Source organism: Suricata suricatta, chromosome 6 (genome assembly GCF_006229205.1).
Source record: "Suricata suricatta isolate VVHF042 chromosome 6, meerkat_22Aug2017_6uvM2_HiC, whole genome shotgun sequence".
In the NCBI taxonomy this organism is placed as follows: Eukaryota; Metazoa; Chordata; class Mammalia; order Carnivora; family Herpestidae; genus Suricata; species Suricata suricatta.
The window spans coordinates 30,894,638-30,922,158 of record NC_043705.1 but is presented as its reverse complement, the minus strand read 5'-3'; the positions used below and the strand labels follow the sequence as shown (position 1 = coordinate 30,922,158).

General features: G+C 37.1%; 1 protein-coding gene across 1 annotated transcript in view; it reads right to left on the bottom strand.

The window, feature by feature from the left end:
• LOC115293397 (protocadherin alpha-1-like) overlaps nucleotides 1-27,521 on the bottom strand; it is a 48,177-nt gene that overhangs the window by 9,357 nt on the left and 11,299 nt on the right. The window contains exons 3-4 of the mRNA XM_029941183.1: nucleotides 1,839-1,880; nucleotides 4-1,272 (exon numbers count right to left, since the gene is read on the bottom strand). Of these exons, the coding sequence (XP_029797043.1) occupies nucleotides 4-1,272; nucleotides 1,839-1,880 (1,311 nt within the window). The remainder of the gene's footprint in view (nucleotides 1-3; nucleotides 1,273-1,838; nucleotides 1,881-27,521) is intronic.

The following is a 27,521-nucleotide window of genomic DNA, read 5'->3' as shown; positions in this document are numbered from 1 at the left end:
TCCCGCGCGGTCACTACTAGAGTGTAGTGCGACACGCTCTCGCGGTCCAGGGCGCTGTCCAGCACCAGCGAATAGTAATTTTTGAAAGTGGACACCAGCTTGAATGGGGTGTGAGGCATCAGAGAGCAAGTCACCTGCCCGTTGACACCGGAGTCTCTGTCGGACACAGAAACGAAAGCAATGACGGTGCTGATCGGAGTGTCCTCTCTGACTGGCAAAGACAGAGATGTAACTGCCAGTTGTGGAGCATTATCATTTACATCTAGCACTTTCACTAAAACCTTGCAGTGATTTGACATTGGAGGACTTCCTTTATCAACTGCTTTTACATGAATTTCGTAAGATTTTGTTTCTTCGTAATCCAATCTACCAATTAGCCTAATCTCTCCTGAGCTGGAATCAATTTTGAAGTTTTTTTGAATGTTTAGAGGAACATCACTGCCAAAGGAAAAGACAATTTCTCCATTTACACCTTCATCGGCATCAGAGGCATTTATTGTAGTCACTAATGTTCCATTTGCTGTAGTCTCTAATAAATGGACTCTATACACAGCCTGGGCAAACAAAGGGGCATTATCATTAACGTCCAGCACTGTAATCAGCAGCTGAACAGTACCTTGCAGCTCTGGTTTGCCCCCATCAGTGGCCGTCAATAATAAACGAAGTTCTGGTGTTTCTTCTCTATCCAAAGATTTCCTCAATTCGAGTGAAAGTGACTTACTCAGCTCATGACTTGCCTGTACATCCAAAGAGAAATAATCACTGGGGCTGAGGGTGTAAGTCAGAAGAGCGTTGGCACCAATGTCTGCATCAGCAGCGCCCTCTATCGGGAAATGTGAATCCACCAGTCTAGATTCAGGAATAAATAACCTTTGTTCTTTCCCTCTGAAAACTGGTGGGTTATCGTTAATGTCCTTTACCTCCACTTCCACATGGAAAACCTGCAGCGGCCTGTCCACGATTACCTCCAGGTGGATGCTGCACTCCAGGTTCAGCCCACAAAGCTCCTCGCGGTCGATGCGAGAATTCACAAACAAAATGCCATTCTGCAGATTTACCTCCAGAAGGTCCCCGTGGCCTTTGGACACCGCCCGGAACAGGCGTGGCACCAGCTCCGCCAGCTCCAGCCCCAAGTCCTGCGCGATGCGACCCACGAAGGTGCCGTGTTTGGCCTCCTCCAGGACCGAGTAGTGGACCTGACCGCTCCCAGTCTTCCAGGCTGCGAGGAGCAGAACGAAGAGCAGCAGACGCTGGGCTCCCTTGCCTCCTTGCCTAGGAAACAGCATCGCAAACCACGACACCTCTGTTACCGCTCTCACTTCAAAATCATGCTTTCTTTATATCTTGAATAATATATCTCCTGACCGTCCGTCTTCTGTCCGGCTGTAAGAAAATGGAGCTTCCTCCCTTAGTTTTTGGTGATCTGTACATTAACATCGACAAGACTTTGTGGTATACAGCGACATCATGTGGCAAATGGTGTAGATTTTAGATTCATTCATTGATTTCCAAAATAGTCTATATATTCATTTACAATTTACTCAATGCAATCATTTTCAGTTAAGTCTGTTATAGACTGTATACTCTCACTTGAGAGTATGTTATTCAATACTGTCCTTTAGCTGTTATCACAAAGATATTACAATTAGATTTTGGGAAAATCGAAGTATGCACAAATAACCTTACATCTTTTCAATTAAAGCAATTTATCAGTTCATATTTTTATCATTAAATATTTGTAACTGAATACTGGAGCTTTAAAATAAAATACTTTGACCAGTAAAGTTCATCTTATTCTAGGATATTTTGTGTGTTAACTTTTTAAATAATATAATTACCAGGAATTTACATGTGATATTTTTAGAAATTTTTTGAAATACCTTTAAAATTCTTTAAGTGTTTATGAACAGCAACATCACTTTTTGATATGTGAAATATTAGAATAATGATATTTGGGACATTTCTCTTTGTTCTTGTTATATAACATCTAAGTGCTGAACTAATAACTTTGACCTCTAACAGCCATTCCAAATTAAATTAGTGTCCCTTGAGTCTTTATTCCTATGTCAACTTTTCAGTTGCACCTTTTTTGCTTATTGACATTGTCATATTTCAATAAGAGCAAAATGAACATCAAATTGATATCAAGTACAGATATATGAGAATTTTATAATAATATGTAGTCAAATTTTTAAATGTAAATCTAATGTGAGGATTAGTTTTTCAGAAAAACTATTTGATAACAGCCTATTAATAATCTTTCTTTCAACTTTACTGCAATTTATGATCAGAACCGCATGGTTACATCAAAATCTGACTAATAAATGGGATCTGAATAAACTATCATAAGTTACTTCTAAAAGAATGGCCTTAACATCTTTACTTTACATACCATGGATATTTAAGGATATTAATATTAATCAGGATTAATATAAGCTCATAATCAGAAAGCCTAAGTCACTGTTTACTTGATAATTAAAATGTAGATGAAACATGATGTAATTTTTTAAAAAACAGCTTATAATTTTAATAGTTTTTCCAGTGTGGTAATTGCTTCATCACAGAGGTACAAGAATGTAAGATACATTAGTATCCTTTTAATCTTGAAATGAAGCAAATTAAGAACTTGGTCCTGTTTCAAATGCCAATATATTTAGACAATACTGTCAATATTTTAATGTTCAAGGTAATTTAATGTGGCATAAATTTTATTTTATGCATTTTGTTATTATGAAGAAAACATGGAATAAATGCTAACTGCAATTTGCTAGAATTCAGATATTTCAAACATAAAACTGTTGAATTAAATATACTTTGATTTCTATAGTTTAAAATTTATTTTGCCTTTTAAAACATATCTCTATTTAGCTGAAAACTATATAATTATCATGATTTAATGTTGGGAATTACAATGATCTTTAAATATAATTTCAACAATAAACCATATGGTAATGTTTCATCCACTTTATTTTGATAGATTTGAAGATATTCTCAGTACTCAATATAAGAATTGAAAATATCCTCAATATAATAAAAATGTCATTTACAATGATCAGATGATACTTAATTGAAACAAAAAATAGTTAACCATGGACTGCATTATCATGGTAGTGATTATGAAAATAAAAGGCTACATGATACTACCTTCAGAGAAAAAATAAATGCAGATATACATGCCTGGAAATTTTGTTATCAGAGAGAGTTGTCAAAATAGCAGAGGTTTTTTTTTTAAATGTATTTATTTTATTTTGAGAGAGAGAGACAGAGTGAGCAGGGGAGGGGCAGAGAGAGGCAGACACAGAATCTGAAGCAGGCTCCAGGCTCTGAGCTATCAGCACAGAGCCCAACATGGAGCTCGAACCCACAAACTGTGAGATCATGACTTGAGCTAAAGTCAGATGCTCAACCAACTGAACCACCCAGGCGCCCCCAGAGTGTTTTTGTATATTATTGAATTTAAGCTGGTACAAACTCAAATTAGAGTATTATAATGTAAGATATTAAATGCAATGTCCACTGTAAGCAGAGAGAAAATAGCTACATCATCTGAGTATAACTATAATTAGTAAGAAGACTGAATGAGTAATTTATAAAAATCTCCTGACAAAGAAAGGTCCTTGCCCAAAGCCTTCATTGGTGAATTTTAATAAACATTTAAAGAAGAAATAATAAAGTCCTCGTGAAAGACCAAAGCAAAGCGTAATTCCTCCTTGGCGAGGGGTGACCAAGGAAGGGAGGTAGAGAATAAAGAAGAAATAATACTGATCCTTCTCAAACTTTTCCAAATAGGTAAAGAGGAAGGAACACTTTCTCATTCTGTGAGTCCACTATTACCCTGATACCAAAGGCAAAGACACTACAAGAAAGGAAAACTACAGATTGATTTCTCTCATGAACACTGATGCTAAGATCCTCAAAAAAATATATTAGAAAATTGAATTCAGCAGCACGTAAAAAAGGATTATACACCACGAGCAAGTGGGATTGGTTCCTGGAGTACAAGGATGATTCAATACACATAAATCAATCAGACTTCAAGCTGTATTACAAAGCTATAATCATCAAGACAGTATGGTACTGGCACAAGAACAGACACTCAGATCAATGGAACAGAATAGAGAACCAAGAAATGGACCCACAAACATATGGTCAACTCATCTTTGACAAAGCAGGAAAGGATATTTAATGAAATAAGGACAGTCTCTTCAGCAGGTGGTACTGGGAAAACTGGACAGTGACATGCAGAAAAATGAACCTGGATCACTTTATTATACCATACACAAAAATAGACTCAAAATGAATGAAAGATATAAATGTAAGACAGGAAGCCATCAAAATCCTCGAGTAGAAAGCAGGCAAGAACCTCTTTGACCTTGGCCGCAGCAACTTCTTACTCAACATGTCTCCAGAGGCAAGGGAAACAAAAGCAAAAATGAACTATTGGGACCTCATCAAAATAAAAACCTCCTGCACAGTGAATGAAACAATCAGCAAAACTAAAAGGCAACCATCAGAATGGGAGAAGATATTTGCAAACGACATATCAGACAAAGGGTTGGTATCCAAAATCTATAAAGAACTTACCAAACTCAATACCCCCCCCCAAAAAAAAACAAAAAAAAAACCCCAAATAATCCAGTGAAGAAATGGGCAAAGACATGAACAGACACTTCTCCAAAGACATCCATATGACCAACAGACACATGAAACGATGCTCATAATCACTCAGCATCAGGGAAATACAAATCAAAACCACAATGAGATACCACCTCACACCTGTCAGAATGGCTAAAATCAACAAGTCAGACAACAACAGATATTGGCAAGGATGCAGAGGAAGAGGATCTCTTTTGCACTGCTGATGGGAATGCAAACTGGTGCAGCCACTCTGGAAAACAGTATAGAGATTCCTCAAAAAGTTAAAAGTAGAACTACCATATGACCCAGCAACTGCACTACTAAGTATTTGTCCAAGGGATACATGTGTGCTGTTTCAAATGCACCCCAATGTTTATAGCAGCACTATCAACAATAGCCAAAGTATGGTTGGAGCCCAAATGTCCACTGATGAATGAATGGATAAAGAAGATGTGATATATTCCATATAATGGAGTATTACTCAGCAATCAAAAAGAATGAAATCTTACCTTTTGCAACTATGTGGATGGAACTTGAGGGTATCATGCTAAGTGAAATTAGTCAGAGAAAGACAAACATATGACAGACAAACATAAGGGAAGGGAAGAAAAATAACATTAAAAAAACAGAGAGAGACAAAAGCATAAGAGACTCTTTTTTTCCATGTTCTTTTGTTTTATTGTTTTTTTAATGTTTATTTATTTATTTATTCCTTTTCTGACCTGTGTTTTTATTTATTTTTTTTAGGTAGTTTATTGTCAAATTAGTTTCCATACAACACCCAGTGCTCTTCCCCACAAGTGCCCTCCTCCACCATCACCACCACCTCTTTTCCCCCCGCCCCCTTCAGCCTTCAGTTCGTTTTCAGTATTCAATAGTCTCTCAAGTTTTGCATCCCTCTCTCCCCAACTCTCTTTCCCTCTTCCCCTCCCCCTAGTCCTCCATTAGGTTTCTCCTGTTTTCCTGTTAGACCTATAAGTGCAAACATATGGTATCTGTCCTTCTCTGCCTGACTTATTTCGCTTAGCATGATACCCTCGAGGTCCATCCACTTTCCTACAAATGGCCAGATTTCATTCTTTCTCATTGCCATGTAATACTCCATTGTGTATATATATATATATATGTATATGTATACTACATCTTAAGAGACTCATATATGGAGAACAAACAGGGTTACTAGAGGGGTTGTGGGAGAGGAGGTGGGCTAAATGGGTAAGGGACATTATGGAAACTACTCTTGAAATCATTGTTGCACTACATGCTAACTTGGGTGTAAATTTGAAAATTAATTAAAAAATAATAAAAATAATAATGAAAATTAAAAAATATATATATATATACATAAATCAATGTAATAAGCCACATGAACAGAATGAAGGGGAAAAAACACATGATCATCTCAACAGATGCAGAAACGGTATGTAACAAAATTCAACATTCTCTCATGATAAAAACATTCAGAATCCTGAAATAGAAGGAAACTACCTCAAGATAATAAAATGCCATATATGAAAGCTGTTCCTCCAAGATTAGGAATAATGCAAGAAGTGCTTCTTTAACCTTTTCTTTAAAAAAATTTTTTTAATGTTTATTTTTAGAGAGAGAGAGACAGAGTGAAAGCTGGGGAGGGGAAGAGAGAGAGAGTGAGACACAGAATTTGAAGCAGGCTCTAGGCTCTGAGCTATCAGCAGAGAGCCTGACACAGAACTCAAACCCACCAACTGTGAGATCATGACCTGAGCCGAAGTTGGACACCCAACTGACTGAGCCACCCAGGCGCCCCCTCTTTAACCTTTTCTATTCAACAAAGTACTGGAAGTCCTAGCCAAAGAAAATAATGCCCCCCCCCAAAAAAAAGAGGAATCCAAAATGGGAAGGAAAATGTAGAATTATCTCTGTTCACAGATGTTATCTCATATATAGAATACCCTAAAGATTACACAGAAAACTTAAAAGTAATAAATGAATTCAACAAAGGATACAAAGGCAATACACAAAAATCGGTTACAACACTATACACTAAAAGTGAACAATCTGAACAAGAAATTAAGAAAACAGTTTCATTCATATTATCATAACATGTTCAGGAATTAACTTAACCAAGGTGAAAGACTTGTATGATGAAAACAACAAAAAAACTTATTGTTTAAAAAGATAACTTATTTGTTTTGAGAGTGCAGGCACATACACATGTTCCAACAGAGGAGGGGGAGAGAGAGAGAGAGAGAGAGAGAGAGAGAGAGAGAGAGAGAGAGAATCCCAAGTAGGCTCCAAGCTAACTGCATGGGACTCTAACCCATGAACTGTGAGATCATGACCAGAGCCAAAAATCAAGAGCTGGACAATTAACCAAACGAGCCACCCATGTGCCCCAACAAAAGCATTTCTGAAAGAAATTAAAGAATACATAAATTCAAAGAGAGCTCATGTTCATGGATTGAAAGACTTGCCATTAAGATGTCAATACAACTCAAAGTGATCTATAGGTTTAATGTAATCTCTATCAAAATCCCTATGATGTTTTTTGCTAAACTAGAAAGTCTCATTTCAGAATTCATATTAATGTCAAGGGACATCAAATAGCCAAAAACAATCCTGAACATGAACAAAGTTGGAGGACTCACACATCCTGATTTCAAAACTTATTACAAAGTTCCTGTAATCAAAATAGTGTGGCCTAAAGACAAACATATAGATCAGCAGAATAGAGATTCCAGAAATAAATCCTCACATATAAATAAGGTCAAATTATTTTCAACAAAGGTATCAAGACCATTCAATGGGAGAAAAGAGAGTCTTTTCAACAAATGTTCCTCAGAAAACAAGATGCAAAAGAATGAAGTTATATCCTTACCTAATACCACATACAAAAACAAACTCAAGGGGCACCTAGGTGGTTCAATCGGTTAAGCATCCGACTTCAGCTCAGGTAGTGATCTCACAGTCTGTGGGATTGAGCCCCGCATTGGGCTCTGTGCTGACAGCTCAGAGCCTGGAGACTGGTTCGGATCCTGTGTCTCCCTCTCTCTCTGCCCCTTCCTCGCTCACTCTCTGTATGTCTCTCAAAATGAAATAAAGACATAAAACATTTTTTTAAAAAAAACTCAAAATGGATCCATGACTGAAATAGAAGAATAAAATTACAAAATTCTTAGAAGAAAACATAAAGCAAAACTGCATGGCACTGGGTTTGGCAGTGATTTCTTGAATATGATATCAAAGGCATAAGCAGCAAAAGAAAAGGTAGGCAAATTAGACTTCATAAAAATTGAAAATATTTTCAAGAACTTCCTGTTTCTAGTTCTGAATGAAAGGAGCTTGGAAATCATCACTTCATTTTAACAAGTTAAAACCTGAACAGATTAGAAAACCAACAACTCTTACTGGATGTGTAAAAGTCGGGTGGATGAGAAGACATTGGGAAAACTCAATGACCCAAAGATAAGAGAGTCACAGAGAGCTATAGGAGTCACAACTTACTGGTACAGAGACTCAAGAGCAGAAACCACTGTGGTAATCAGTGCTGGAGTAGGGAAATCTGAACTATAATTGATGAATCAATCTCTGGATGCTTGATGTGGAGAAGTCTGAGAATTGAAGACTCCATGGGGGGAATCCGTCATGGAGTTGTGATATTTTGAGATCTATCTCCAGGAACATGGACAGACTTCCACAGAGTCAGAAAGAGAAAAATTCTCTCATACTTCTAGCAGCAGAAGGAAAAAAGGAACAATTTTGAAATATCCAGAGCATTCTGCTCTTTTTAGGAAGAGTTTCCCTGAGGGGAACCTAATTAATGAGAGGCTAACCTGTTGAGTTATCAGTTTAACTATTCTAAGGGAAGGAAAATACCCAGTTCCAGCAGGGTCTAGCTTTCCATGAGGGAAAAGGAAAATACCCATCTCTGTATTGTACACTGTACCCTTCTTGTTTCACATTGGGGTGGGGAGCATTGAGAAAACTTGGGAAGTTCACAGTCCAGAAGCATAAGCTCACTAAAAGATTGAAATCTAGGTTGCTGGGTGACTCAATAAGTCAAGCGTCTGACTCTTGATTTTGGCTCAGCTCATGGTCTTGCAGTCCTGAGACTTTGTTAGGCAATAAGAAAAAGCAGCAGCAGAGGAAAAAGGAGGAGGATAAGGAAGAGGAAGAGAAGAAGAAGAGGAGAAGGAGAAAGCTCCAAGTTCTCATTCCACTACAGAAACATCCTCTACAACAAGAAGCTGTCTGGGCCAACTTTATAGGAGCTCTGGAAAATATCCCATCTGTAAAAAGCTATCTCTAAAATGGTAGAAAAGCTTTGTGTTTTACTCATCTTTGCCTCAACTCTTCCCTGATGGATCATTAAACTTACTTATAAACAGGTGGCAGCCCACTTTCTAGTTGCCTCCCTTGAATGAGAGAGAGCACAGCAGCATTATTTGCAAGTCCTTGGGTTTACTGTTCTAACCTGCCTAGGCGATACTGAAAGAACTGAAGCAAGGCACTCCTCTCTTTCATGTAAACCGGTGTGCAGGTTGGAAACGTGGTGGGCACTGTTCACAAAACTACAAAGTAAACTAGAAACCCCCAGACATCTGGAGCAAAAGAATATGCATGGAGTCATACAAAAGACCATCCGAGACCTTAAAGAGAAGCTGGAGTAAGACGATTTTTATTATTATTTATTTATTTTGAGGGATAGAGTGCACATATGCCGGTGGGGGAGGGGCAGAGAGAGAGAGAATCCATAGCAGGATCCATGCTGTTAGCAGACACCCCTACATAGGGCTTGAACCCACAAACCATGGAATCATGACTTAAGCTGAAACCAAGAGTCAGCCACTTAACCAACTGAACCACTAAGCCCCCCCGCCAGACTTTTTTGGGGGTGGGGGTAGATATCAAAAAATTCTTCCTCAATTGGGGGAATTTAGAAAGCCAGGTGCATACCCAGGCAAGATGCATGCTCAAAAATGTCCTAAGAAGACCTTAAGCTATCATCTTGGGTTGATCCCTAGGCACAGAACAAGCCAAGCCCAGCTAAGTGATAAAGAAGCCCTGCAATACAGAGCCAACCTGATAATACTGGGAAACGTGGCTGTTCTCTCTCTTTCTCTCTTATTAAATATATTTTGTCTCTTTCTTTGTTCATTTCAGCTCCCAGCATTCAAGGAAATCTCTGTCAATACATTAACAAAACATGAGCTATAAAAACAGAGACTTGAGTGATCACACTTGACAAGGAAAAGTTTTTGAAAAAAAGTTTGGGAAGTCTCAAAGCAAAAAGTCTACTATAGCCTTTAGCGATTAAAATACAAAACCATCAAACTATAGGGAAAGGGGTATAACCTGATTTCTAGAGTTAACACATAATAGCTAAATACCCAATGTTCAAAAAAAAAATGGCAAGGCATACAAAGAAACAGGAGAACAGGGCTCATTCAAAAGAACAAATTTAATTGGCAGAAATTGACTCTGAGGAAGCTCAGACATTACACTCAAAGTACAAGGACTTTAAATAACTGTCTTCAATATGCTAAAAGAGATGAGGGAAAACGTGGACAAAGAAGTAAAAGAAATCAGAAAAATGGTATATGAACAACATGAGAATACCAACACAAGGACAGAAATTACAAAAAGGAACCAAACAAATTCTAGAGCTGAAGGATCCAATAACTAAAATAAAAAAACTTCACCAGAGGGGCTAAACAGCAGGTTTGATTAGTCAGAAGAAAGATTAGCAAAGTTACCTGAAATAGAACAACGTAATTTATCATCTGAGTAACAGAAAGAAACGATTTTGAAAAAAGAGAAGTAGGGGTGCCTAGGTAGCTCATTTGGTTAGGTGTCCCACTTCAGCTCGGGTCATGATCTCATGGTCAGTGGGTTCAGGCCCTGCATTGGGCTCTGCGTTGACAGTGCAGAGCCTGCTTCAGATCCTCTTTCCTTCTCTCTTCCCCTCCCCAGATTGCACTCTCTCCCTCTCTCAACAATAAATAAACATTTTTAAATATTTTAGAAAAGTAAATGGAGCCTAAGGGACATATGAGATACCATTAAGTATACAAATATTGCATTACTAGAGACCCAGAAATGGAAGACAAATATAAATGGATAAAAATATCACTTGAAAAAATGTCACAGGAACCAGTGCAGGGCTAACGTTTGCTACATAAGTTGCTAACACTGCTATCACCCCAATCCTCTGAGCATGTTGCAGTTCTGGTTCCTCCAGTATGCTCCTGGCCACAGATCACTCAGGGTGGTGCCTCAGGCCTGATAGTGTGCAAGTAGTCCTGACAGGGGCAGCACCACGCCAGGGTAACTCCTGTCCCAGGGAGAGAGAAAGATAACCACATATACCCATACACCAGGCCAACTGTAGCCCCAGAAGTGGGATGGGGACAGAGAGATGGTCTGATTGCGGGCCCTATTAACCACAGAAAATTTCTCAGGGGACAAAACTGGGGAAACAGCTTGAAGTTTTCTGCTACTGCCTCTCTTGCAAACACCTGGTTTGACTCAACCTAAGCTCAAGTGGCCCCAGAGTGGCCCAGCAACACCACAGGGACAAAACACTGCCCACAACAGGCAAAGAGAGCTACTGCAGTCAAATGGACTGAAAGAATAAATGGCTCAGCAACAAAAGCAGGGCATACACAACACACATAGGAGACAAGCCTGAAATGCCAGGTTCCAGTGCACAGGGGACACTGAACTGGAGGGCGCTACAGGATCTCTTATTCATAAGGCCATTACTTTCAAGCAAGAGATGTAGCTGACTTTCCTAACACAGAGAAACAAACACAGAGAATGAAAAGACAGAGGAATATGTCCCAAATAAAAGAAGAGAAGAAAATTACAGCAAGAGACCTAAGTGAAACAGAGACAGGCAATACACCTGATCAAGAATTTAAAGCAATAATCATAAAGACATTCACTGAAGTTGAGAAAGAATGGAAGGCATCAGTGAGACCCTTAGAACAGAGATTAAAAAAAAGAACCAATCAGAGAAAAGGAACACAATAAATGAAATTAAAGATACACTAGATGAAATAAATAGTAGGCTAAAAGAAGCAGAAAAATGACTTAGCAACCTGAAGGACAGGGTAATGGAAAGTAATAAAGCTGAGCAGATGAGAGGGAGAAAATTATGCAAAATGAGAAGAGACTTAAGGAATTCAGTGACACATTCAAGCATAATAACATTTGCAGAAGAAAGAAAACTTTCCAAATCTGGGGAGAAAAATAGACACCCAGATTCAGGAAGCACAGATAGCACCCCATAAAATCAACCTAAAGAGGTCCACACGAAGACACAGTAATTAAAATGGCAAAAAAAAAAAAGTAGTGATAAAGAGAAGCAGCAAGAGAAAGGAAATCAGTTACATTTAAGGGAAATCCCATTATGTAATTAAGCTCATTTCTTCAGCAGAGACTTTGCAGGCGAGAAGGAAGTGGCATGATATATTCAAAGTGCTGAAAAGAAACAGTGTGCAGCCTGTGGTAATCTATACAGCAAGGCTACCTTTCAGAATAGTAGGAGGAATAAAGAGTCCCCCCAAAAAAGAGCCACAAAATTTAAAGGAATTCATGCCCACTAAACCAACCCTACAAGAAATGTTAAAGGGGATTCTTTGAGGGGAAAGGAAAGACCATAAATAAGAGTAAGAAAAGAAGGAAACATAAAATCAGTACAAACTATATCTGTAAAACTCAGTCAATGGATTCACAAAATTAGAAGTTATAAAGTATGACACCATATACTTAAAGCGTGATGGGGGAGAGGAGTAAAGAATGGGTTCAAACTAAAGCAACCATCAGCTTAATATGGTCTGCTATATGCAGATGTTATCACATACCTAGTTGTAATCACAAATCAAAAAACAGTAATAGATATGCAAAAAGTAAAAGAATCCAAGTATATCACTAAAGGAAGCCAACTAATCATGACAAAAGAGAACAAAGGAAGAAAGAAACAGAGAACTATAAAAATAACCATACAACAAGTAACAAAAGGCACTAAGTACATACCTGTCAATAATTGGAATATATGGACTAAATGCTCCAATCAAAAGACATGGTGATAGAAAAAAAAAAAACAGTGCTACCTTGGTAGCTCAGTCAGTTAAGAGTCCAACTTCGGCTCAGGTCATGATCTCATGTGTTCATGAGTTCAAGCCCTGAATCAGGCTCCGTGCTCTTAGCACAGAGCCTGCTTCAGATCTTCTGTATTCCTCTCTCACTCTTTCTCTGACCCTTACACACTCACACACTCTCTCTCCTTCTCAAAAATAAACAAACATTTTTGAAAAACAAGGGACACCTGGGTGACTCAGTTGTTTAAGCGTCTGACTCTTGATTTCAGCTAGGTCATGATTTCACATTCATGAGTTCAAGCCCCACATCAGGATCTGTGTTGACAGTGCCGAACCTACTTGGAATTCTCTCTTTCCCTCTCCCTCTGTCCCCGCCCCATGACTTCTGTCTCATCTCGTCTCTCCTCTCTCTCTCTCTCTCTCTCTCTCAAAATAAATAAATAAACTTATTCATTTCAGACCTAATAAAGGTATGGACTAACAGGAATATGGTGGTGGGATAGAAGGACCCTAGGCTCACCTAACCCCATGAATACAACTAGGTAACTATCAAAGCATCCTAAATGTCCTAGAAATGGACATGAAAACTGAAAGAACAAACTCTACCACTAGAGAGAGAGAGAAATGGGTATGTTAAAGAGAGCAGGAAATGTAGAGACGTGGCTTAGTGGAGATACAGATACTGGCTGCTGTGGAAGGGAGGGAGCTGTGGCTGTGGAGAAGGGCAAGAGGGAGAGAAACACAGAGGTAAACACAGAAAAGAGACTGTTTCCCCAAAGCCAATGGCTTGGAAATTTTTAGGGGCTGAATATCATGAGTTCTTACAACCAGTGGAGCTTAAAGCCTGGTGTTTTAAAAGTCAGTGGGTTTGGCTGCAGAGCCTGGAGGGCACTGTACTGCTCTTGGAGAGAAGGCAGTAAAAACACCTGGGAGCATACAACATGAAAACAGTGATAGAAAGAGTGCCTGAGACACACAGTGGGTAGATTATTTTGTCTTCTTGTAACATATCCCTGAAAGACAGCATTCACAGAGACATGGCTCTGAGAAAAAAGGAGATGGCTGGTGGTCATTTCCCTCCCCTTCACCTCAGCATAAACATAGAGCCTAACTTGCTTACACTAAGGCCTCCCCCTTGGCAATCACACTTTCCTCCATCCAAGCATGGCAGGACCAGCACAAACTCCTGCCCATACCACATCTGACCAGAGAGTATTGCAGGGCCTGAGTTCCAGTGGAGGTAGTGACAGATCTCATTCACAAGCATAACAGAGAACACCTAGTTAAAACTCACCACATTCAGGCCAAGGACAAAACATTACCCACAGTGGGCAAGGTGAGGCTCTGCAGACAAGTGGCCTGAAGGACACAACAGCCAGGAAAGAAAAGCAGAGTGCATGCAGCACACACTGGTGACACCCTCTAAAGCACCAGGCCCTAGGCAATACATGACTTCTTCATAAGACCATTACTTTCAGTAGAAGGAGATGTAACTGGCTTTTCTAAATAAAGAAGCAGGGGCACTCAGGCTGGCTCAGGTAGTTAACTGTATGACCCTTGATTTTGGTTTAGATCATGACCTCACAGTTTATGAGTTTGAGTCCCACATTGAGCTCTTCACTGGCATTGTGGCACATGCTTGGGATTTTGTCTCCCTCTCCCAATGCTCCTCCTCTGCTAATGCTCTGTCTCAAAATAAATAAATAAATAAATAAAACATTTAAACAGAGAAGCAGACATTGACTTAGATGAAATGAGAAGACATGGGGATTTATCCCAAATGAAAGAACAAGACAAGGCCACAGCCAGAGATGTAACTGAGGCAGATAATAGTAACATGCCCAATGGAGAATTTAAAGCAACAATCATAATGATACACACTGGACTTGAGGAAAAAATGGAAGACATTAGTGAGAACATTACCACAGAGTTTTTTAAAGTTAAAAAAAGAATCAATGAGAGATGAAGAGTGCAATAAATGAGATTAGAAACACACTTGGTACAAAGAAAAACAGGCTGGAAGAAGCAGAGGAATAAATTAATAACCTAGAAGACAAAATAATGAAGCTGAACAAAATAAAAAGAACAATTTTGCAAAATAAGAATAGATTAAGGGAACTCAGTGACTCCATCAAATGTAACAACATTCACATTATTGGAGTACCAAAAGAAGAAAGAGAAAGAGGGCAGAAAAATTTATTTGAAGAAATAATAGCTAACAATCTCCGTAATCTGGAGAAGAAAACAAATATGAATATCCAGAAGGCACAGAGAAATTTCATTTTAAAAAAGCAGGCCAGGGGCGCCTGGGTGGCTCAGTCAGTTAAGCCTCCAACTTTGGTTCAGGTCAGATCTCACGTTCGTGGGTTCCAGCCTCACGTCGGGCACTGGTGCTGACAGGTAGCTCAGAGCCTGGAGCCTGCTTCTGGTTCTACGTCTCCTTCTCTCTCTGCCCCTCCCCCTCTCATGTCCTGTCTCTCTCTATATCAAAAATAAATAAAAAGCAGGCCAAAACCAAGTATATTGTAATTAAATTTCGAAAATATAATGACAAAAGAAATTATCTTCAAATCAACAAAAGAAGTCAGTAACTTACAAAAGAAAACCCAAAAGGCTAGCCAGAGATTTTTCATCAGAAACTTTGTAAAATAGAAGGGAGTGGCATGATATATTCAAAGAGCTACATGAGAAAAATCTGCAATTAAGAATATTCTATCCAGGGGCGCCTGGGTGGCTCAGTCGGTTAGGCCTCCGACTTCGGCTCAGGTCAGATCTCACGATCGTGGGTTCGAGCCCCGTGTCGGGCTCTGTGCTGACAGCTAGCTCAGAGCCTGGAGCTTGCTTTCCGTTCTGTGTCTCCTTCTCTCTGTGCCCCTCCCCCTCTCATGCTCTGTCTCTCTCTGTATCAAAAATAAATAAAACATTTAAAAAAAGAATATTCTATCCAGCAAGACTATCATTCAGAAAGAAGGAGAGCTAAGAGCTTTCTGGAAAAAACAATTTTAAAAAACTCACGACTACTAAACGAGCCCTACAACAAATATTAGAGGTGTGGAAGGGGGTGCCTTTGTGGTTCAATTGGTAAATCATGTGACTCTGTCTTGGGGTCATTAATTTGAGCCCAACATTGGGCATAGAGCTTATGTTAAAAAAATATATTAAACATACCCTTTGAGTGGAAAGGAGAGACCAAAAGTGACAATACAAAGGTAGGAAACACAAAAGCAGTAAAAATAAATATTTCTGTAAAAAATCATTCAAGGAACTCAGACACAGAAAAAATTTATATACATATATATTATATTTATAATATAGAAATATTATTTAGCCATAAAAAAGGAAATCTTGCCATTTGCAACATGAATGGATCTAAACAGTATAATGCTAAGTGAAATAAATCAGTCAGAGAAAGACAAATACCATATGATTTCACTCATATGTGGAATTTAAGAAACAAAACAGGGGCACCCAGGTGGCTCAGTTAGTTAAGCATCTGACTCTCATTTTAGGCTCAGGTTTAATCTCACAGTTTCATGGGTTCGAGCCCTGTGTAGGCTCTCTACTGTCAGTGTGGAGCCTACTTGGGATTCTATCTCTCCTTCTCTTTCTGCCTCTTCCCTACTCATGCAGTCTCTGCCTCTATCAAAATAAATAAATAAACTTAAAAGAAAAAAGAAACAAAACAAAGGGGAAAAAAGGGACAAACCATAAAATAGTTTTGACTATAGAGAACAATAGGTGGTTATCGGAGGGGTGGTGGGTGGGAAAATGGGTGAAATAGGTGAAGGGGATTAAGAGTACACTTATACTGATGAGTACTGAGCAATGTATCAAGTTGTTGAATCACTATTATACACCTGAAATTAATATAACACTATATGTTAATTATACTGGAATTAAAATTCAAAATGGATTTTAAAAGAAAAAATAATAGCCCCAATATCTCACATTTGATGAAAGACATGTATCTACAAATCCAAGAAACTCAACAAACTCCAAGGAGAAACCAAAAGAACCCCACACTAAGGTACAGTATAATCAAACTCTTCAAAGACCAAGAAAGAATCTTGAAAGGAACAAAAAAAAATTACTCAGCATATGATGCTCCATAAAAGTATCACATGACTTCTTATGAGAAACCCTGGAAACCAGAAAGTAGTAGGATAATATATTTACAATTTTGAAAGAAATATTTGTCTCCCAAGAATTCTGTATCTGGCAAAACTGTCCTTCAAAATGGAGGGGAAATGTAAGACATTCCATGATAAAACCAGGGGAGTTCATTACCACTAAACAGGGCCTACGTAAAATGCTAAATACAGTCCTTCGGGTTGAAATCAAAGGATGGTAGGCAGCAAGTTGAATTTTAATGAAGACCCAGCAAATGGAAATAATGGCCATGTATCAAAATGGCGAACATTATTACTGTTATTTGGTTAATAAGTCCACTTTTGTTATCTACATACTTTAAAAGACAAATGCATAAAAATAATTATATATAATATATACATATATATAATTATATAAAAATTAAATGCATGGCATCAAAATATAAAGCAGGGGAGATGGAGGCACACAGGAAAAGAGCTCTTGTAAGTGACTGAAGTTAACTTGATATCAATCCAAACGTGATTGTCACCACTTTGGAATGTTATATATAATCTCATACTCACAAAGATAATACCCATAGAAAAACACAAAAGGAAATGAGAAGGGAATTAATACATATGACTATAAAAAATCAACTAACCACAAAAGGAGGTGGTAATGGAGTAAATGAGGGACCAAAATAAAAAGCTATATGACATACACAAAACAAATAGCAAAGTGATGGAAATAAATGCTTCCCTGTCAGTATACCATTATTCTAAAAGTAAATGGTACTCCAATGTTCATAGCAGCATTGTCAACAATAGCCAAATCATGGATGGGTCAAGAAGATGTGGTATATATATATATATACAATGGAGTATTATATGGCAATGAGAAAAATGAAATATGGCCATTTGTAGCAAAGTGGATGACCTCAAGGGTGTCATGCTAAGTGAAATAAGTCAGGTGGAGAAGAACAGATACCATATATTTGCACTCATAGGTCTAACAGGAGAAACCTAATGGAGGACCATGGGGAGGGGAAGGGGGAAAGAGAGTTGGGGAGAGAGAAGGATGCAAAACCTGAGAGACTGTTGAATACTGAAAATGAACCCAAGGTTCAAGGGGGAGGGAGAGGGGAATAGGAGGTGGTGGTAATGGAGGAATGCACTTGTGGGGAAGGGCACTGGGTATTATATGGAAACCAATTTGACAAGAAACTATTAAAAAAATAAAGTCACTAAATAACCAAAAAAAGAAAAAAGTAAATGGGTTAAATTCTCCATTCAAAGGGCAGCAATTGGCAGAAGTGATTTTCAGAAACATGATCCAAATTCTATGATGCCTACAGGAGATAAACTTTAGATTCAAAGATGCAAGTAGATTGAAAGTAAAGAGTTGAGGAAAGATATATCAAGCAACAGTAACCAAAAAAATTTATAGTGGCTATATTTATATCAGATAAAATAGACTTTAAAGCAAAAATGTTACTAGAACTAAAGAATGATGTTTTCTATTGTAAAATTGTTATAAATTATAAGCATATACTCACTTAACAACAGAGCCCATATATACATGAAGCAAAGGCTGACGTAATTGAGGAGAGAAATAAATAATTCAACAATGGACAAAGACTTTAATACTCCAGTATCAATATGGGAATCAACAGAGAAATAGAAGGCTTGAAGAGCAGTCTATACAAACTATATCTAAGAGAAATCTACAGAGAATTCTGTGCACAAATATCAGAATAAGCTCTTTTCAAGTACACATAGAATATTTTCTAGGTTAGGGGCACCTGGGTGGCTCAGTCGGTTAAACAGCCAACTGCAGCTCAGGTCACGATCTCATGGTTCGTGGGCTCAAGCTCCGCATCAGGCACTGTGCTGACAGCTCAGAGCCTGGAGCCTGCTTCAGATTCTGTGTCTCCCTCTCTCTCTGACCCTCCCCCACTCATGCTCCGTTTCTCTCTGTCTCAATAATAAATAAAACATTAAAAATTTAAAAAAAAAAGAATATTCTCTTGGTTAATCATATGCTGGTCTCTAAACCAAATCTTAATCAACTTAAAAGGAATGAACTCATAAAAGGATGCTCTTCTTTAATGAAAATTGGAAATTATAATAGAAATAAATTTTGGAAATGCAAAAAAATGTATAAAAAGTAAACAATATACTACTAAATAATCAATGGGTAACAAGAAAGCTCAAGAAAAATAAGAAAGTAGTCTGAAGTAAATAAAAATATGGCATAATATACCAAAATTTATGGAAGACAAGTACTTACAGGAAATTTATGGCAATAAATTCTTATATTAAAAAAAGAACATGATCTTAAATCAATAAACTAAACTTCCACCTTAAGACAGTGAAGGAAAAAAAGAAGAGCAAACAAGCAATAAAAGGGAAAGAAAGGATATAGATTAGACATTGATGAACAAGAGAATAGAAAAAGAATAAATATTAATGAAACCAAAAGCTAGCTCTTTGAAAAAATCATTAACATTGACAAACTGTTAGGTAGAATGACCAAGAAAAAGAAGAGAGACTAATCAAATTACTAAAATCAGAAATGAAATGAAGAAATAAAAAAAAAGAAAAAGAATGACAGGTTATACTATGAACAACTCTAGGCCAACAAAATAGGTAATGCAGATGAAATGGGGAAATTACTAGAAAGGCACAACCTATCAAAAGTCAAGAATAAATATGAAAATCTGAATTAACTTATAACAAATGAAGATATTAGGGTGTCTGCGTGGCTGGGTCAGTTTAGCGTCTGACTTCAGCCCAGATCATGATCTCATGGTTCTTAAATTTGGGCCCCACATCAGGCTCTGTGCTGACAGCTCAGAGCCTGGAGCCTGCTTCCTATTCTGTGTCTCCCTCTTTATCTGCACTGTCTCTCTCTCAAAAATAAACAAACATTTAAAAAAAGAGAAGATATTGGGTTAGTAATAAAAATTTTAAAAGCCATCTCACAAGAAAAGCCATTCAAAAGTCATTCAAAGAATAATTAATAGAGCTTAAAGGGAAGGGGTTAAGGTTGAGTTAAGGGGCCAGGAAGAAAGTGTTCAGCCCTGAAAACCATGGTGTAAATTGGTTCAAGATCCTGCCGGAGAGTCGTATCATCGCTGTGTGTTTGGTCATCCCCCACATAGTCACTCTACACATCTACAGGTTCAGTAATGAGAGCAGAAAAAAAATGTTTGCCTATTATCCATATTCGTGGAGTTTGATGCAAAGAGATAGGCATGTCTCTGGAGTTAATCATTACTATGTGTCAAAGGGTTTGGAGGGTATCAATTAAGGAAGCCTTTTCCTGATAGATGTAAAATAAGGTGGTTATGCTTATCTACCCTTTTTAGAAGGTTATGCAGTGTAACAATGTAGTACATAATAAAAACAAAAAAGTAAAAAAAAAAAAAAAGAATGAGGAATTAATACGAATCATTCACAAACCTGTTCCAAAACGTAAAGGATGGAACACCCCTTGACTCACTCTATGAGGCCTTTGATATCAAAATCAGGAAAGACATCACAAGGAAAAAGCCCTACAAACAACTGTCTCTTATGACTACAGACACAAAACGACTCAACAAAATACTAGTACATTGAATCCAGCAATGTTTAAGAAAGATCGTGCATCATGACTAATGGTGATTGACCCTGGTGATGCAACATTGTTTTCTCTTAGCTTTGCGTGTCTGGGTGGCTCAGTCAGCTCAGTGACCAAATCTTGATTTCAGCTCAAGTCATGATCCCAGGGTCATGGGATTAAGCCCACCTGAGGTTCCACATTGAGTATGGAACCTGCTTGGAATTCTCTCTCTCCCTCTGCCCCACTCTCCCACTCATGCTCTCTCTCTCGTATTCTAAAAACACAGAGAGAGAGAGAGAGAGAGAGAGAGAGAGAGAGAGAGAGAGAGAAGACAAAAACTTTATAATATTTTTTAATGATCATCTTGAGAGACACTTTTATCTTTTCATTTGGGATATGGGAGGTCCAAACAATAGCATAGAGACATAAACATGATTACATGCTGAGGTCTCCCCCAAAAGGGAGTATCAATTAAGATGCATTAAGGTGGGTTTGTAAGTTAAGAAAAAGGAGGAGGAAGGGTAAGTTTACATAATCAATGAAAGTTAAACAAGGTCCTGGAGGTGGAGAGGGGTAGGGGGAGAGTAAGAGATCAGTAAAGGAGTAGAACAGGTTTCTGTGGGTCTACAAATGAGGCTGTTCTAAGTTCTCATATTTTTAATTTGTTTTAGCTAAGCAGTTATTTAGTGAGGCAACTTTAAAGTCCAATTTCAAGTTGGAAGACTCCTCATACCAATTAAATAAAGCATGGCATTGGATAGGTCTTATCACATAGCTTGCATTTATAGATTTTTCTCACTATGAACCCTCTGAAGTTGAGCAATTTGATAGCCACTACTTAAGGTCTTTCCACAATATTTTATATTTAGATGGTTTTCACAGTATGAATTCTCTTTTGCACATTAGGGTGCCTTCTTTAACTACAGGCTTTTTCACATTCCCTACATTCATAATAATTCATCCCAGTATAAATTCACCAACATATATTAAGGTTTGGATTAAATCTAAAAGCTTTCCCACATTCCTTGCATTCAAAGAACTTCTTACCCATATTAATACTCTATTCTTAAGTAACATGCTTTTGCATAGTAATGATTTTTCCACACTATCATTCATAGGGTTGTTGTTTTTTTAACCAATATTAATATTCTAATGTTGAGTAAGTTATCTAAACAGTAAAAACCTTATTAAATTTCTTATATTCATAAAGGTTTTCATCAGTATGAATTCTCTATATTATAATAACTAAATTTAAGTTTAAATATCTTTCCACATTTCTTACACTGACCAATTATCTCACAGTATGAATTCTCTGAATTGAGTATCTTGTCCATACACAATAAAAGCTGTCCCATTTCTTACATTCAAAAAGATTGTCATCAGTATGAATTCTCTGACTTTAAGAAAAAACTGAATTAGGTCTAGACCTTCCCACATTCTTCATATTCCTATGAGTTCTCTCCTGTATGAATTCTCTAATGTTGAGTAACTTATCCACACACAGTAAAGGCTTTCCTCATTTCTTACATTTATAAAATGTATCACCAGTATGAGTTCTCAGGTATGAAAAAAGAACTCAGTCAGGTCTAAAGACCTTCCCTACTTATTCCTATTATTTATCATCTATAAGAATTCTCTCATTTGATAAATTGTCTATTTACAGTGACCACTTTATTTTGTTTCTCCCATTCATAAAAAATTCTCACCAGTATGAATTCTCTAATACTTAGTAAGGACTGAATTAAGTTGAAACATCATTCCACATACCTAACATTCATCAGGTTCCTCATTAGTATAGATTCTGGATGTTAAGTAACTTGTCCACACACAGTAAAGGCTTTCTCACATTGCTATTATTCATAAGCCTTACCAGCATTTTGAATTTGCTGGTTTGCAAAAAGAATTCAGCTCTAAAGACCTTCCTACATTCTTTATATTCACAGGAGTTCTTACCAATATGAATTTTCTGTTAGTGACTAAATTATACACACAAACAATTACATTCTCACATTCTTAACATTTAAAATATTCTACTATATTTATTCTCTGTATTGGTAAGGACTGAATTAAATTTAAATATGTTCTCATAATCCTTACTTTCAATGTGTTTTCCACCAGTATGAGTTCTCTTATGTAGAATAAATTGATATTCATTACTGAAGGTCATTCCACATTCTTTATGATTATATTATTTGGGGGGGGAATTCTTAATTTTGAAAAAGGTTAGATTTATGACATTACTTATACAGAGTTTCTATTATGAATTCTGTACTATAAAATGTATATGTGACCATTGTCATAGATAATCATTTGGGTAAAATATTCCTTTTAGTTATCTGACACTTCTCAAGCTTGTTTCTACATTTCCAGTCATTTTTGAAAATAGAGGCCTTAAGGTCAAGTGTATTACTTCTTAATCTGATTCCTTAACTCCTGGATCATGTATTTAGTGCACACTCTCCAGAATTCTGGGTTTAAAGATTGTTGTGACAAATAGAAGAAGCTTCAGAAGTAGACTAATATATTTCTAATGGCATTCTCAGAGGAAATAGTTTTATCAGTAAACTCCTTTTGTGCATCTTACTACTTAAATCATTCCAATAGCATTATAAACATATATTTCCTCTATGAATATCTAATTAAAAGTAAGGTAAAAGATAAAAATCATACAATGCATAAGGGTATTTGTACTAATTTCCTAGGGCTACCATAACAAATTACCACAAAACTGATTGCTTTAAACAACAGAAATTTATTCCCCAACAGTTCTAGATGCCAGATCATGATATTAAGGTATTAGCAATGCTTCACTGCCTCCAAAAGCTCTAGGAGAGAATCCACTTATTTCTTCCAGCTCCTAGTGGCTGTAGGCATTCTTTTTGGCTGTATCACTCCGTCTCTCCCTCCACCTTTAAATGGCTCTTTCCTTTTATCTGTGTTTTCTTCTGTCTTATAAACTTGTTATTGACTTAGAGTCTACCTGGGTAAACCAGGATATTCTAAGGTGATTAATTTAATTACATCTACAAAGAGTCTTTTTTCAAAATAAGGTAACATTCAGAGGGCACAGGTATTGTGACATGGCCATATCTTTTGGGGGACCAGCATTCAACCTACTACAGTATTAAATAAAGTTAAATACATAATTCTGATTAAAAATAACTCAAGAAAATTTCTTTTCTTTGAAAAATTATATACTAAAAACTACAGCATTACAGTGGATATAGAAATTTTACAGGCATTATTTATAAGATTAGAATAGCATAAGGATGCTAGGCATCACCTCTACTGTTTCACATGGCACTGTACATGCTGGCCCTATTCCTATAATGAAAAAAATGTGATAGAAAAAGGAAGAGATTAAACTCTAAATTTTTACTATTGATGTAACAATCTATGTAGAAAAGCCAACATATGCAAAACACAAACTCTGAGAATAAGATATATCAGAAAATATATCTTCTGTAACTTTAAAATAGTATATTATTACTTCACCAATAAGTAGAAAACATATAAATATATATTATTTACAATATTTAAAAAGCCATAAAGCATCTTAGTGAAGAATAATACAATAAGCTTTTAAAGTACAGAGATGACTCTAAATATAGAAATATTTTTTGCTCAGCTGCCATTCATTAATACAAAATATAATCTGCTGAGATTAATCCATAAAATTAAAATAATTAAGATAAAAATCCCAGTTGGATTTTTAAGGCAACTAGATACTATTGATCTAAAATTTAAACAGAGGAGGGGTACCTGGGTGGCTCAGTCGGTTAAGTCTGACTTTGGCTCAGGTCATGATCTCATGGTTCTTAGGTTCAAGCCCCACATCCGGCTCTGTGCTGACAGCTCAGAGGCTGGAGCCTGCTTTGGATTATGTGTCTTTCTCCCTCTCTGCCCCTCTCCTGCTTGTACTCTGTCTCTCTCTGTCTCTCTGTATCTCAAAAATAAATAAACACTAAAAAAAGTTTTTAATAAAATAAAATTTAAACAAAAGGATAAAGATCCATGGATTTTTAAGTCAACATAATAAGTGAGGATTTGGCTTACATAATTATGGAGGCTGAGAAGTCCCAAAATCAGCAGTCTGAAGACTGAGAAACAGGAAGGCTGCTGATTGTGTGAATTTTAGGTTGAGTTTAAGGCAGAAGACTATCAATAAGACCTCACCAAAGTTTATCAGGAAGAGAGAATGAATTCTCTCTTTTGTTCTATTTAGACCTTCAATAGATTGGATAAAGTCCACCCACACTGGTGAAGGCATTATGCTTTTCTCAGTCTACCAATTCAAATTTTAATCTCATTCAGAAACCCCCTCACAGATATAACTAGAATAAAATTTAACCAAATATGTTAGTACTCCATGGACCAGTCAAATTGACACACAGAATTAACCATCACTGTATGTCATTTAACCAGAAATAGATAAGTAAATATCGAGAGAGAGAGAGAGAGAGAGAGAGAGAGAGAGAGAGAATGTGGCAAGTGCTAACAATCAGCAAACAAAAGAGAAGGATATACGAATGTTCATCGTTTGAGTCTTGCAAGTTCTATAGACTTGAAATTTTTAAAGTTGAAAAAAAATACTAAGAATCTCACTATTTTATTTTCCCAAGTGCTACCACCATGGTCAAAGTCATCATAATCTCTCATTGGGATTACTGATATAGCCTCTTATATCTTTCTGCCTTTACTCTTTCTTCTCAGCATTACATTTTCAACATGGCAGCCAGACTGACATTAACTATATCACTTCTATCCTGAAGAGAGAAGTCCTAGATCCCAATTCACTCAGAGTACAAGACAAGGCCTTACTGTAAAAAAGCACAAATTATCTGGTTCTCCCATTACCATCCTGACCTCAGTACCGCACTCCTGATCATCGTTTTCCTGCTACAACCACACCAGCCTTCGTGCTGTTCCTTGAATAAACCAAGAACATATCTTCCTTATTGCTTTTGCTCTAGATTCTTCCCTTTCACCCTCTGCCTGGAATGTTTTTCCACCAACCCCCACCCCATCAAAAAAATCCGCTTGGCCAACTCCTTCAGCTACTTCAAATCTTTGCTTCAGTTTAACTTTGTAATGAGATCTGCCATTATTATCCTATTTAGCTATTTAATATTGTGACATGTACCTCTATACCCCATACATTCTTGATCTTCTTAATCTGTTCTACTTTGTTAGGCCAAAACATAAATCACCTTCATTTTATCAAGCATAACTCACCATTTTCTTATTTATTGTTTGCCTCTCCTTCTTGTAAGTTCCTCAAGAGTTGGGGTTTTTTGGCCTACTTTGTTCAGTGATGTATACCCATTGCCTAGAAAGATGACCAGCATATGAAAGATGATCTATCTATCTATGTTGATAAAATATTATTATAATGAAATATATATATTAGTTTTTAAAGGTTTGAAAGAAAATTTGCCAGGAATGACTCAGCAGTTTATTGCCTAAGCAATGAAGATAAGAGTGTTGTCTTCAATTTAAATATGGAAGACTGTGAGAAGAGCAGATTTGTGAGAGAAAAATCCACTGTGTAATCAAGACATATGACATGATATATGTATATCTGTCACTTGCAGTGGAAATATTTACTATATAGTTAGATGTATGAGTCTGTACTTTGAAATATGTAGACTGGAGTTATAAACTTGAAAACTGTTGGCATGTAAACAACATTTAAAATAATGAGAGTAAATGATATTGACAAAGGGAAGAGTTCAGATAAAGTAGAAAATAGGACCTAAGGAATGAGTCCTGTAACACATAATAATGAAGGATATTGTTCAATGAAGAAATTATGGCAAAGGTAGCAGACAACAGTTAAGGAGATTATAATTGCAATATCTGGGGGGGAAAGCAACCGTTATTTGGAAAACAAAGAAAAGCAACAACAAAATGACAGGAATGACAGTGGTGATACAGACAACTGATTAAAATGGAAAACCAAAAGAAAACATGTAATTAATGCCTATGTTTTCTTCTAGGAGTTTTATGGTTTCAAATCCTACATCTAGTTGTTCAATCCACTTTTTAAAGTTTATTCATCTACTTTGAGGTGGGGGAGGGGCAGATAGAGAGAAAGAGAGAATTCCAAGCTTTGTGGAGCTCAAACTCATAAACCATGAGATCACAATGAGCCAAAGCCAGAAGCTTAAGTGACTGAGTCACACAGGTACCTGATATTTTAATAAATTTTTATTTTATTTTTGTATATGGCATGAGAAAGTAATCTAATTTTATTGTTTTGTATGTTACTGCCCAGAACCATTTACTGAACAGACTGTCTTTTGTCCATTGTATAGTTTTGCCTCCTTTGCTGTAGATTAACTATATAAGTGCAGGTTTATTTCTGGGCTCTTTATTCTGTCCCATTGATCTGAGTCCATTTTTTTGTGCAAGCATCATATTGTTTTGATTATTACAGTTTCACTGTATGTCTTGAATCCTGAAATAAATCCCTGATACTTTCTGAAATCCTGTCAACTGTTTCCTTGGTCCTAAAGACATAAATCATAGAAGGAGAAACTGAAGCCTCAGCTTTCAGATGGAAGGATCAGAAATAGATGCTTCAGAGAGTCAAGAAGAACAAGTGAGATCAGAAGAGTGATTCCATAAATTCGTGAATAAACTCATGGGCTCACCTTGAAGCTGTTTAGGTGTTGCTCTAAACAGCAAACCACAGGGTTTAAGAGCTGAGCTACACAGCAGACACTATCCAGGCCCAATACAGATCATAGGGTGGTATACCGGCAGGCGTTAGCAACACAACGCAAATTTATTGTCTTACAGTTGTAGAGATAATAAGTCTGAAATAGGTTTCACTAGAGTAAAATCAAGATGTTGGCAGGACTGTTTTTATTCTAGAGGCTCTCAGTGAAAAATCTCTTTTTGTTTTTTTTAAATTTTTTTCCTCCATATTTTATTGTTAAATTGTTTTCCATACAACACCCAGTGCTCTTCCCCTTAAGTGTCCTCCACCATCACCACCACCTCTTTTCCCCCTCCCCCTTCCCCCTCAACCCTCAGCTCATTCTCAGCATTCAATAGTCTCTCAAGTTTTGCATCCCTCTCTCTCCCCAACTCTCTCTCCCT